Genomic DNA, 13,161 nt, shown 5'->3' on the forward strand with positions numbered 1-13,161 from the left:
AAATCCCCTCCATTGCAGGCCAAATGAATCACACATGTGCTTATGGACCTACTCTCAGCAGTAGCAAGCATTGTTTAATACCATGTCTCTAATGGGTCTGCAACTAAAAGACTAAGATCAAGTGCTCTCTATTATCTATAGCTCATGGAAACCATTCGTTTGTTTCCTAACATAGAATTGCATCTGGATAAGGAGGTTGTCATCCTTTTTTCTTATCTGTGATTTAGCCTAGTGGAGAATTTGAGACTTTTTTTTTTTTTTTTACTACAGAGCATTATCAAAGTTTAAACACTTTGTTGTCCATTTATTTCTGACACTTTTTTTCTTTTGGTTTTGTTTTACATATTGTAAGCGTCGAGTTAGATAGTCAACCCATGTCTGGAAAGATTAAGGCAAATGCCTTTTGGGGCGATTTTATTTCTTTTTTCTTTTTTTATTTATACACTGACAAGACCATAGGATAAGGGGTAAAATTTCCACCACCAGAACTCCACCTCCCATATAGTTTTTATATTCTTTACCCTTTATCCCTCTGGAAGTATGGACCCAGGATCATTATGGGGTGCAAAAGGTGGAAGGAAGACAGGCTTCTATAATCGCTTCCCTGCTAAACATTGGCATTGACAGGTTGATCCATACTCCCAGCCTGTCTCTCTCTTTCCCTAGTGGGGAAGAGCTCTGGGGAAGCAGAGCTCCAGGACACATTGGTGGGGTCATCTGCCCAGGGAAGTCTGGTTGGCATCATGGTAGCATCTGGAACCTGGTGGCTGAAAAAGAGTTAACATATAAAGCCATACAAGTTGTTGACTAATCATGAACCTAAAGGCTGGCAATTTTCAATAAGATATGTGACAACTATTCACTTTTGCATAGCATTTTCAGAGCTTTCTGTTCCATTTCTAAGTTCCACAAATAAATGGTTCAGCAAAAAATTGAGAACTGAGCCAAACTCTTAGCCATGATAGAGAAATGACAAGCACTAATCTTCTGCTAGTGGTAATTATTATCAATAACCCTGTTTAAAATGTTTTATACAGAAAACCAAAACTGAAAAATAATAAGGTTTTACACAGGGGACAGGTTTTAGATTTCAGGCAGCAGCTCCTGAAAATAGAGGTGTACATGACAGTTGAGGATTAGCATAGCTGGGAAATCTCTTTGATCTCTTCCAGGAGGTCACTGCTAGACTTGCTGGAGAGAGGGTGCAGGTGTAAGAAATGGCTCCCAGCAAATAGTTTCACAAACTTCTTACTGAATGTCTTAATATTATCTTAAATCCTATTGCAAGACCTCAAAGGAAACATCTGGTGTTGACATCCTGGGGGAATGTCCCCTCGCCTCTGGGGTCTATAGGATGTTCATGAAAGAGAAGATGACTCGGGGAATGTTTATTTCCTTTAAACAGAGAGGAGAAATGGTCTTTACCTTGATGGATAGGTCTTTCGTCTCCCGAGTTTCATAATTGTTTTTGGTAATAGGCATACCTAAATAGTTTTCTTCTGAGTCCTCTTTCAGAAATCTGTGGAGTCCAGAAACTCTGAGCCTTGTTCCTGACACATCCACTGCTTAGATACAAAACTGTTAGAAGGGGATACCATCAGTATTCAAGATCATTAATAGCTTACAAAAGATTATGGTTGTGTATCTACTTAAGTGTCTTCCACCACAACTAAAAAAATAAAATAAAATAAAAATTTCTCAAAACAAGCCTACTTAGATTTTGTGGTAAACAACTGGGATGTGTTAACTGACCAAAACAATGACCTAATTTTCATAGATGAAGTTGTTCATGTAGTATTTGTGGGTGTTCATTCAAGTTTGGCTCCCCAGTCAACAATGGCACTGACTTAGCTTCTATACTCCCAAGATGCACTCATTTTTTTTTTTTATCTGCTTTGGATGTTAGTTCTCTCCTCCCTCCTGTTTGTTCAGCCTCACCTGGAATCCAGCCCTCAGTATACAAGTCACTGGACTTCAAAGATTGGGAAAGCTGTAGGTATATTAGGACATTATCGGCATGCAAACACAACTATTACATCAAAAGAAAGCATTCCCCCCCTCAGATAATGGGGTGGCAAGTTCACACCACGACTCTCACCATGTTTTCTGAATCACCGAGTGTAATCATCACAGACCCTTCACTTTTTATTCTTGCTTGAAGTCCTCAGAACATATTTATAGCAATTCCTGAAGCGGAGGAATATTCAGGAAATAGTAAGGAATGCTGTACGTTTATGAAGAAGGCTTGGTGCTTTCTCTCCATAACAGTATTCTCTTTTCCCCCTTTCAGGATGTTGAGAAGTAATCGCATAAGCTGTGTAGGGAATGACAGTTTCATAGGACTCAGCTCTGTGCGTTTGCTTTCTTTGTACGATAATCAAATCACTACAGTTGCACCGGGGGCATTTGATACTCTCCATGCTTTGTCTACTCTGTAAGTATGAGAAATGGCCATTTGAGTATTGCTCTTTTCAGTACACTTTAGCTCCTTTTATTGATAATAACAGTGCATGATTGGGCATTAGAATTTGCATGTCAAAAGGGCAGAGTTTCCCATGTAAAGTTTTGGTTTTACCATAAATCTTGGTAATTATAGTATATTAAAATTTAACAGAAGTCTTTTTTTTTCTTTTTTTAAATTTTTTTAATATTTATTTTCCCTTTTGTTGCCCTTGTTTTATTGTTGTAGTTATTATTGTTGTTATTGATGTTGTTGTAGTTGGATAGGACAGAGAGAAATGGAGAGAGGAGGGGAAGACAGAGGGGAGGAGAGAAAGATAGACACTTGCAGACCTGCTTCACCACCTGCCTGTGAAAGGACTCCCCTGCAAGTGGGGAGCGGGAGGGCTCGAACCAGGATCCTTCCACAGGTCCTTGCACTTTGAGCCACGTGCGCTTAACCCGCTGAGCTACCTACTCCCTGACTCCCTTTAACAGAAGTCTTGGTAGTCAATTCTTTTTTAAAAAACATAAATCTTACTACTTAGTCAATTCTTTTAAAAATGTAATATTGTTTCATTTTGATATTTTACTGTTCTTATTTATTTATTATTTTTTTTTAAAAAGGTGACATTAACAAAACCATAGGATAAGAGGGGTACAACTCCACACAATTCCCACCACCAGAACTCCATATCCCATCCCGTCCTCTGATAGCTTTCCTATTCTTTATCCCTCTGGGAGTATGGACCCAGGGTACAGAAGGTGGAAGGTCTGGCTTCTGTAATTGCTTCCCCACTGAACATGGGTGTTGACTGGTCAATCCATACTCCCAGCCTGCCTCTCTCTTTCCCTAGTAGAGTGGGTCTCTGGAGAAGCAGAGCTCTAGGACACATTGGTGGGGTCGTCTCTCCAGGGAAGTCTGGTTGGCATCATGCTGGCATGTGGAACCTGGTGGCTGAAAAGAGAGTTAACATACAAAGCCAAACAAATTGTTGGAACAATTATGGACCTAAAGGCTGCAATAGTGCAGATGAAGTGTTGGGGGTGCTCACTGCAGACTATTTACTGTTCTTTTAACTTGATGGTACTGCAAGTAAAAGATGCCCAGATGTTATAAATTGCACACAAAGAATACTAGGTATTCTTACATTGGTGTCTTTCTATATAAGAATCATAAAAACAAAGACGAGAGGGTCATTGTCGAACAGCTATGCTCCAAGTGTTGATTCACAGCAACAGGAAATACATTCAGATGGCCAGGCTAACAATAATAGCTGTTCACTAGAGGCTATTTACTGTTTTTCTAGAAAAATATTGAAGAGCTAGAACACACAGAGCAAAAGATGTGACTTCAGAATGTGTTCAAGTACTATCCTCTTAGAGCTGAATTATTCGCAGTAATAATGCCACCTACATACACTGATATCAAAAGGAAGTGAGAATTTTTAAAAAGTTCCTGCATATAGTTTAAGCCACTATGGGGGAAAAAGAAACATTTGAAGAAATCTTTCATCTGTCAGAAGTATACTTAATACCCTTCCCCACATAAAATGTGACATTTTACATCGAGTGACTAATTTGTGCATATTAAAGATGGCATGTTTATAAATAATGGGATTGTCAATAGGTTTGTGCTGAAGTAGTGAGATGCCAAAATTATTGAGATTTGTAGAAGTAAATTCATTTTTATAACTGGCATTTAATCAACTCGGCTGTCAGGTTAGATGGGAAACCTATTCTCTGGAGCAAATAAGAGATGGAAATCTTGAAATGACAAATTAATGAAATAGCTGTTGTCAGGTTAAACTCAATAATATAAGGTAATCAGCCTTCATCTTTATATTAAATTACTGCATTATCGGGCTAGGGGTGTTTGACAGCAAGTCGGATCTCTGACAAGTTTAAATTATATCTAAATGAGGTATCTATCAGGATTCGCTGCATAGACCCTAAACTGCTGCCATCACTTCATTTTTGCATGAAAATTATTTGAAGAACTTGTCTATGTAAGTGGCATTTTTTTTAACTATCAAGCAAATATTTCAGTCAAAAATGCATCCTACATGCCATGTGTGATTAATGGGAGGAGAGAGGAAAGAAAAGGGAGTTGCCCCCCCCCCAAAAAAAAAAAAAGTGCAGGAAGATAGTGGCATGAGTTTTGGCCAACTAAATGAAACTCTAAACTCTGCTTTGTTTTCATGTGGCACTTAGAAATCTCTTGGCTAATCCTTTCAACTGCAATTGCTACCTGGCTTGGTTGGGAGAGTGGCTCAGGAGAAAAAGAATTGTGACAGGAAATCCTCGCTGTCAGAGACCATACTTCCTCAAAGAAATCCCCATCCAGGATGTTGCCATTCAAGATTTCACTTGTGATGATGGTAAGAGAGCCTGACCAATTCTTTGGTCATTGGTGGATAATCACATGATTGCTCTGATACTTACCTACCTGAGTTACTTTGATTTGTAGTTTTTGTTTGTTTTTTATCTTTTATTTTTTATTTTTTCCCTTTATTGAGGGATTAATGTTTTACAGTCGACAGTAAATACAATAGTTTGTCCATGCATAACATTTCTCAGTTTTCCACACAACAATACAACCCCCACTAGGTCCTCTGTCATCCTTTTCCAGGACCTGTCCTCTCCTCTCCACCCATCCCAGAGTCTTTTACTTTGGTGCAGTATACTAATTCCAGTTCAGGTTCTACTTGTGTTTTCTCTTCTGATCTTGTTTTTCAACTTCTGTCTGTGAGTGAGATCATCCCATACTCATCCTTCTGTTTCTGATGTACTACACTTAACATGATTTCTTCACGCTCCATCCAAGATGGGCTGAAAATGGTGAAATCACTATTTTTAATAGCTGAGTCATATTCCATTGTGTATATATAATACAGCTTGCACAGCCACTCATCTGTTGTTGGACACCTGGGTTGTTTCCAGGTTTTGGCTATCACAAATTGTGCTGCTAAGAACATAGGTATACACAAATCTTTTTGGATGGGTGTGTTGGGTTCCTTAGGATGTATCCCCAGGAGAGGAATTGCAGGATCATAGGATATTTCTTTATTTATTGCTACCAGGATTGTTACTGAGGCTCTAGGTGGACAAGACAAATCCAGTGCTCCCAGGGGCTTTTTTTTTTCCCCCTCTCTTTCTTTTCCATTCCTTTTATTTAACAGAATAGAGAGAAGTTGAGAGTGGCAGGGAGGTAGAGAAAGAACAAGAAAGAGAGACTCCTGGGGGACCAAGCAATAGCGTACTGGGTTAAGTACTCATAGTATGAAGCACAAGGACCCAGGAAAGGATCCTGGTTCAAACCCGTGGCTCCTCACCTGCAGGATGGTTGCTTTACAAGTGATGAAGCAGGTCTGAAGGTATCTCTCTTTCCCTCTCTATCTTCCCCTTCTCTCTCAATTTCTCTCTGTCTTATCCAATTTAAAAAAATGGGAAAAATGTCCTCCAGGAGCTCTCGATTCATAGTGCAGGCACCAAACCCCAGCGATAACTCTGTAGGTGAGAGAGAGAAGGGGGGGTAGTCCTGAACCAGGGTTCTCAAACATGGTAATGGCTTATGTCTTTGCAGGATTTCCAGCTGTGTTTGACTCTATTTGTATAGCTTCATTTGAACTGTTCTTTACTCTTCCGAGCATCATTTCTTAGTGACTACCATTTTCCAGTGAAAGAGCCTTCAGATTGGAATTCTAGAACATGTAACCGAAATGATGCTCTTGTTTTCTTAATGCTCTCTCTATCATCACACCTTTCTCTCATAACCACCTGTAAGCTTGGCACAACAACATCCATTAGAATTGTCACTGAGTAAAGTGTACATTTAAACACTCTGTTGTATTATTTATGTTTCTAGACCACTGCTTATCTCTGTCTTAGGGTAGTGCCAGGGATTGAACCTGGGACCTCAAAGCCATGAAAAGCATGAAAATCTGTTGTGTAAACCTGTGAGATTCTCCTGGCTGTGAGCCCTGTATTTTAAAGTGAGCATACTATATTTGCTTCGCTAAATCATTTAACCCTGTATTTTTCTTCATAAGTCAGTATACTGTTATTTTTTCTTTGTTCATATATATATTTGCCTCTAGAGTTATTACTGGGGCTCAGTGCCTGCACTAAGAATTCACTGCTCCTGGCCATTTTTTTTCCCATTTTGTTGCCCTTGTTATTGTTGCCATTAATGTTGTTGGAGAGAAATCAAGAGAGGAGAGAAGACAGAAGGGGGAGAGAAAGATAGACACCTGCAGACCTGCTTCACTGCTTGTGAAACGACCCCCCTTCAGGTGGGGAGTCGGAGGCTGGAACCAAGCTTCAAGCCATGTGCGTTTAACCCACTGCGCTCCCACCCGACCCCTTTTATAATTATTTTGATCATACAAATTCTGATCCTTACCCTGGAATTCTGCCCTCGGCTGTATGACAGTAGTGCCTTTATAAACCCAAGGTATGATGCCAGCTTTTTAATACTTGAAGCATGTGATCATATCTCAAGTCGACTCTTAGCTATTCTACTAATTCGGAAGCATAAACTCCTTCCTGACATCTACAAAGCCACAAATCTGGGTTTTCCTGTTTTCCATTTGGCACTGCAGGTAATGATGACAACAGCTGCTCCCCACTCTCTCGGTGTCCCACGGAATGTACCTGCCTGGACACAGTAGTCCGGTGTAGCAACAAGGGCTTGAAGACCTTGCCCAAAGGGATCCCAAGAGATGTCACTGAATTGTGAGTAGAGCTGTTATTTTTTTTTCCCCCTTTCCTTTAACAATTCCTGATTCATACACCCAGGGAAATGAAGACCAAACAAAAATAATGGTGGTGCTTTTTGCAAAATTCCTTGGGACCTTAGTATCATAGAAGATCTTAAAATAATACGAAAGCTAAGTCAGCTAATTCCTGGGGATTGCTGCTGATTGTGTGTGTTTTCTAGAATTCTAGCCTCCCAGATTTTTTTTTTCCTCCAGGGTTATTTGCTGGGGCTCGGTGCCTACACTACGAATCCACTGCTCCTGGAGGCCGGTTTTCCCCGTTTTTTGTTGCCCTTGTCCTTATTGTTATTGTTGCCATTGATGTTGTTGTTGGTTAGGACAGAGAAAAATCAAGAGGATGGGGCAGGGAAGACAGAGAGGGGGAGAGAAAGATAGACACCTGCAGACCTGCTTCACCGCCTGTGAAGCGACTCCCCTGCAGGTGGGGAGCCTGGGGCATGAACTGGGATCCTTACACCGGTCCTTGAGCTTTGCGCCACGTGCGCTTAACCCGCTGCGCTACCTCCCAACCCCCTCCCTGATTTATTTACTCTTAAGATTCTTAGTACCTTCGTCACCTCAAAGCCCACTGTGAAACTCCAAGAAAGGACGCTACAGTACAAGGTGTTTCTCAGGCTTCTTTGTACCCGTTGCTGGTAGTCATGGCGTAGCCTTCAGAATTGATGTCCCATTCCATGCAGCTCAGGAATGTTGTATTTGAGTCTATCAGAAACAGCTGGCATATTCCACATGGTTAACAAGACCTCACCATGTTGTACTCTGGGAGAATATCTCACCTCTAACTAACCGATGTCTGGGAGATGGAAGAACCTGCCATAATCTTTAACCTTCAAAACAGCGATCGCCTTCTGGTTTTGAACCACTCCTTGGGGTCGTAATGGGTGTGAGACCCATTATTTTTAGCATTTTCTTTTTTCTTTTTTTCTTTCTTTCTTTATTTATTTTATTTATTTATTCCCTTTTGTTGCCCTTGTTGTTTTATTGTTGTAGTTATTATTGTTGTTGTTGTCGTTGTTGGATAGGACAGAGAGAAATGGAGAGAGGAGGGGAAGACAGAGAGGGGGAGAGAAAGACAGACACCTGCAGACCTGCTTCACCGCCTGTGAAGCGACTCCCCTGCAGGTGGAGAGCCGGGTTCGAACCGAGATCCTTATGCTGGTCCTTGTGCTTTGCGCCACCTGCGCTTAACCCGCTGCACTACAGCCCGACTCCCCTATTTTTAACATTTTCATAACTGATGTTTACTCATACTCACAAATCCCATCATCTAGTATACACATTTCTAGACCTAAACCTAACTCAAACTTCCTTAACTGCTCATGGCTTTTGTAGAGATAGGACTGAATATGAACCAAAGAGAAACTGTTTGAATAATGATGCTCTATTGCATTTCTTTAAAAAAAAATCTTTATTTTTATTATTGGATAGAGACAGAAAGATATTGAGAGGGAAGGGGGAGATAGAGAGAGGGAAAGAGGCAGAGTGATACTTGCAACCCTGCTTCACCCTGCAGGTGAGGGCCAGGGACTTGAATGCAGGTCTCTGTGTACTGTTTATGTATGTACTTAACCAGGGATGCTGCCACCTGGCCCCTCCCCTCCCCCTACCTCTATACTGGTGTAGCAGGTATCAGTGATATGTATGAATGAGTTTACAAGCATCTAAACTAATGCTGGATGGCATTTTGCCTCTGTATTGTTTTTGTCCATATAGAACCATTTTCCAAAACTAATTTAAGTCTAAATTCACTTGGTGAGGGTGTGTGTCTGTAAATCATGCAGATATGTATAAATGAAGTGAACAGTTTCAATCAATTTCTGAGAGCATGGGACATAGGTAAAAAGGCTCATTTGGTTACTTCAGTTTTCAAAGAATTCATGTATTTTTCAATTAAATATAGCCCCACAAATCCCATTTTGGCACTTAAATGAACACACAGAGCAAAAGATGTGACTTTCAAATGTGTACAAGTCATATTCCTCTTAGTCTGAATTGTTGAAGTGTTCCTTTTCTCTCTCTTACTGCTGGTCACCATTGCTACTTAACTACAGGCATGTTGATGTGTGTGTATAATTAAATACTCAATTCTGATTTTAATGAGTCTCTGTTAAAGATTACCCTTCAGCCAGTGTTAGTCTAGATGTGTGTAGGTTATTCTGTATGGCAAGCACTGATTATGATTCTAGGATACGCTGGACAAGAATATAGTATTTAGTTAGCACAACTTTCAGATCATCCTTGATGTTAATTCTATTTTTCTACTATTTTAACTACCCCATGTATTTATTAGTTATTTTGTCCAATTCACATTAAATTTTTTAACCATTTTATAGTTTCCTTATTATTTCCATCTGAGGACCAGCTTCTTCCATCTTTTCTTTGTTTTTTTTTTTCCTGACAAATAGTTTAATCTTCCATCTATTTCTTTAGAAATTATTAAAAAGGACCTTTTCTAAACAAAATATGTTACAGAGAAGAGAAAAATATTAAATCCTCTCTAGCGATTTCTAGTTTTACCTCCCCAAGTGCTTTTTCTGAAAACTATAGTAAGTCAGCAAGATCATTCTCTGCAGTAAAATACAGGCGTACATCAGAAAAATCTCATGTTTTATATTCAATTATTAAAGAATTTGGCAAAAATATGTGCTTGTATTGATGGATGATTTTGAACAAATGGTCCCCATTATTTTTAATCAGTTCCATATAATTTCCACGTTTGGTTACTTTGCAAGTAAACATCCATAGCTTGAGTTCTGGATCTTTTTAGCTTTTTCTTGTTTTCTGAAATAAAGGGAGCATGCTCTAGAATATGGGATGCTAGTGCCCTCTAGTGGCAACCAGGCAAACTTTACTAGAGAAAAGAAAGGGAGGTTTGGAACAGTCCAAACAGTTGAGTCAGCATGAGAAGTCACAGCATATTCCTGACTCAATAAAATACTTAGTGTTTATTTTGATATTTCTTTTGATGCTTACATTCTAAAATGTGTGACTGGTATCTTAAGCATTATTTCAGTTTCTTACATATTCAGCAAAAATACTGACCTCAGGGCCTGAGAGGCAGTGTACTGGGCTAAATATACATAGTAGGAATCACAAGGACCAGGGTTCCAGCCGCCCACAGGAAGCATGCCTCACAAACAGTGAAGCAGGTCTGCAGGTGTCTGTCTTCTTTTTTCTTTCTTTCTTTCTTTCTTTCTTTCTTTCTTTCTTTCTTTCTTTCTTTCTTTCTTTCTTTTTTTATTGTTGTAGTTATTGATGCCATAGTTGTTAGATAGGATAGAGAGAGGAAGGGAAGACAGAGAGAGAGAGAGACAGACAGACACCTGTAGCCCTATGTCACTGCCTGTGAAGCAACTCCCCTACATGTGGGGAGTTGGGGGCTGAACCGGGATCCTTACGCTGGTCCTTACGCCCCGCACACTTAACCAGATGCACTGCTGCCAGACTCCCCCCAGGTGTCTTTCTTTGTATCTTCCCCTCCTCTCTCAATTTCTCTCTGTTCTATCAAAAAAAAAAAAAAAAAAAAGGTCACAGGAGCAGTGGAGTTGCAATGCAAGACACCCAGCCCCAGCGATAACCCTGGAGGCAGAAACAAAAACAAACAAACAAAAAACCTGACCCCAACCCTGAATCTAAAGGTCAGCTATACACTGGGGCAAGGAGAAGGCACAGGCCTACATGTAGTGTTCCTGAGGCCACTTTTACCCTTGAGCGTTTATATTGTGGGCAAGACCGGGCAGCATTGGGAAGAAGTGGAATTTATTTTTCTTTTAGTGACTTCATAAGTACAACCTCAAGCATTCTTTTTTTTTCTGGGGGCAGTATTAGTTGGAAACTTATTTTCTGATTATTTTAATGCCTATAATCAGAAAGCAACATTTGGCATATTAATGGTATTTCTATTAGTAGTTTTCCAAATGGAAGTTATGTTTATGCATTGATGGTGTGATATTTCTGTGTAACCTCCTCAAATTATTACCACCAAACACTCATAGTAAGAAATGACTTTTAGGGTCTTTTAAAGTTTAATCAAATTATGTACAAAATACCAGTGTATCTCCTTGAAACCACCCATACACCAAGTGTATTGATACTTAGTGCTATGTTGAGTGATCTTCTTGCCAGTGGCCAGATTCTGCCAGCAGTGAATGTATCTTCACACTGTTGTCTCCAGGAATGTCACTGAAATGGGCGGAGACTGGCTAAAAACATAGTGGGTAGAGAAAAGCTCTTTACTGAGGTCTAAAGCGGCATCTGCATGCCTTTCCTCTTTCCATAGGCAAAGAGCTGCACTCTCTTTGCTTTCCTAAGAAAAATGTGTTCAGTGTGTTTCATTCAGCCAAACTGATTCACAGTTCTACTACAGTGAGCCACTATACCCTTCATTTTCCTTTATTTCTCTTAAAATGCTCATATAAGCTAGGAAGAAAATGTCTTAAAGCAAAATTTGCTAAGTGCTCAGTTGACTCAGTGGTTAGGAGAATGCTCTGTTTGTGGGAGGGCCTGTATTTAATTCTCAGCACTGCTTATAGCTGAGTGATGTGCTGGGAGCTCTCTTTCTCTCTGCTTCCCTCTCTCTCTCTCTCATGAGGAGTAAATAAATAAAAGGGGAAAAGTATTACCAACTATTTTGTGTGCAAAAAATATATATATGAGTGGAGTACTTCTTGCTATTTTATGTTTTTTAAAAGAGCCTAAGATGTCAACAATTTAATTGTTACAATTGAATGAATAATATTTCTTGTATTTAGGTACTTGGATGGGAACCAGTTCACATTGGTTCCCAAGGAACTCTCTAACTACAAACATTTAACACTTATGTAAGTAATGCACCTCTCTTTCTTTTTTATCTTTGACTTCTGCTTCACAAAAGTGGGACTAGCAAGGGGCAGAGGATTTAGTGAACCTTTCAGATAATATAAATCATTTGCAGCTAGATGATTCCTCCCCGCTTAGTGTGGTTCTGGGTCACTAGCTACATCTTCATTGAATCTTAATCAGGCAGTGGCACAGCCCGGAAAAAAAGATCCTCTTCTGGTCCAAGTCCAAACACAATAAAGTGTACATACCAGAAAGCTATAGAAATGCAGTGAGTCAGAGACACTTCTGCTGACAATGAATATGGGCCATTTTTATGAAAAGCCAGGCAAGTAAGTCTAGAAACCAATCTCTATTCTTGATCTGTAGGAAATGTCTGCACATGCTAACAACTACTGGAATTATATTGTAAATCAAGTTTATGATATCTGGTTCTCTTAGTACATTGTGGATTAAGTTAGGAGCTTCCAGTGTGAAAATTATGTTTAAATGTAAAATTGTATGTAAGAATACAAAGAGTTTGATCTAGTTACACTCACAGAATTTGTAGGAATATATTGATGCTTTTATTGTGGATGATGTCACATTTAAAGTAGTCTTAGCAGTAATTAATAAAATGTAACACCCTGGGGGCTGGGCAGTGACACAGCGGGTTAAGAGCACATGGCACGAAGTACAAGGACCTGCGTAAAGATCCTGGTTTGAGCCCCCCGGATCCCTACCTGCCGGAGGGTCACTTCATAGTCAGTGAAGCAGGTCTGTAGGTGTATGTCCTTCTCTCCCCCTCTCTGTCTTCCCCTCCTCTCTCTGTCCTATCCAACAACAGTGAAAATAGTTACAACAAGAATAATAATAACAACAACAATAAACAGCAAGGGCAGCAAAAGGAAGAAAGAAAAAAGGCTCCAGGAGCAATGGATTCATAGTCCCAGCAATAACCTTGGAGGCACCAAAAATAATAATAATAATTAGAAAATTATATATATATGTGGAAAAATGCTGTAAGATTATTTGACTTTAGAGTTAACATGCCTGACAGATTTTAGAGTAAGTAGAACTGATTTTCAAAAACCTAGGTCACAGAAGATATTACAGTTCTATACATTAACTTTAAACCTATTGA

General features: G+C 39.6%; 1 protein-coding gene across 1 annotated transcript in view; it reads left to right on the plus strand.

The window, feature by feature from the left end:
• LOC132536675 (slit homolog 2 protein) overlaps positions 1 to 12,040 on the plus strand; it is a gene marked incomplete at its 3' end in the record, with an annotated part of 35,639 nt that extends 23,599 nt beyond the window's left edge. Inside the window, exons 10-13 of the mRNA XM_060184835.1 lie at positions 2,291 to 2,434; positions 4,654 to 4,820; positions 7,044 to 7,176; positions 11,972 to 12,040. Of these exons, the coding sequence (XP_060040818.1) occupies positions 2,291 to 2,434; positions 4,654 to 4,820; positions 7,044 to 7,176; positions 11,972 to 12,040 (513 nt within the window). The remainder of the gene's footprint in view (positions 1 to 2,290; positions 2,435 to 4,653; positions 4,821 to 7,043; positions 7,177 to 11,971) is intronic.
• Positions 12,041 to 13,161: the final 1,121 nt, after the last annotated feature.

Source organism: Erinaceus europaeus, unplaced genomic scaffold (assembly GCF_950295315.1).
Source record: "Erinaceus europaeus unplaced genomic scaffold, mEriEur2.1 scaffold_980, whole genome shotgun sequence".
In the NCBI taxonomy this organism is placed as follows: domain Eukaryota; kingdom Metazoa; phylum Chordata; class Mammalia; order Eulipotyphla; family Erinaceidae; genus Erinaceus; species Erinaceus europaeus.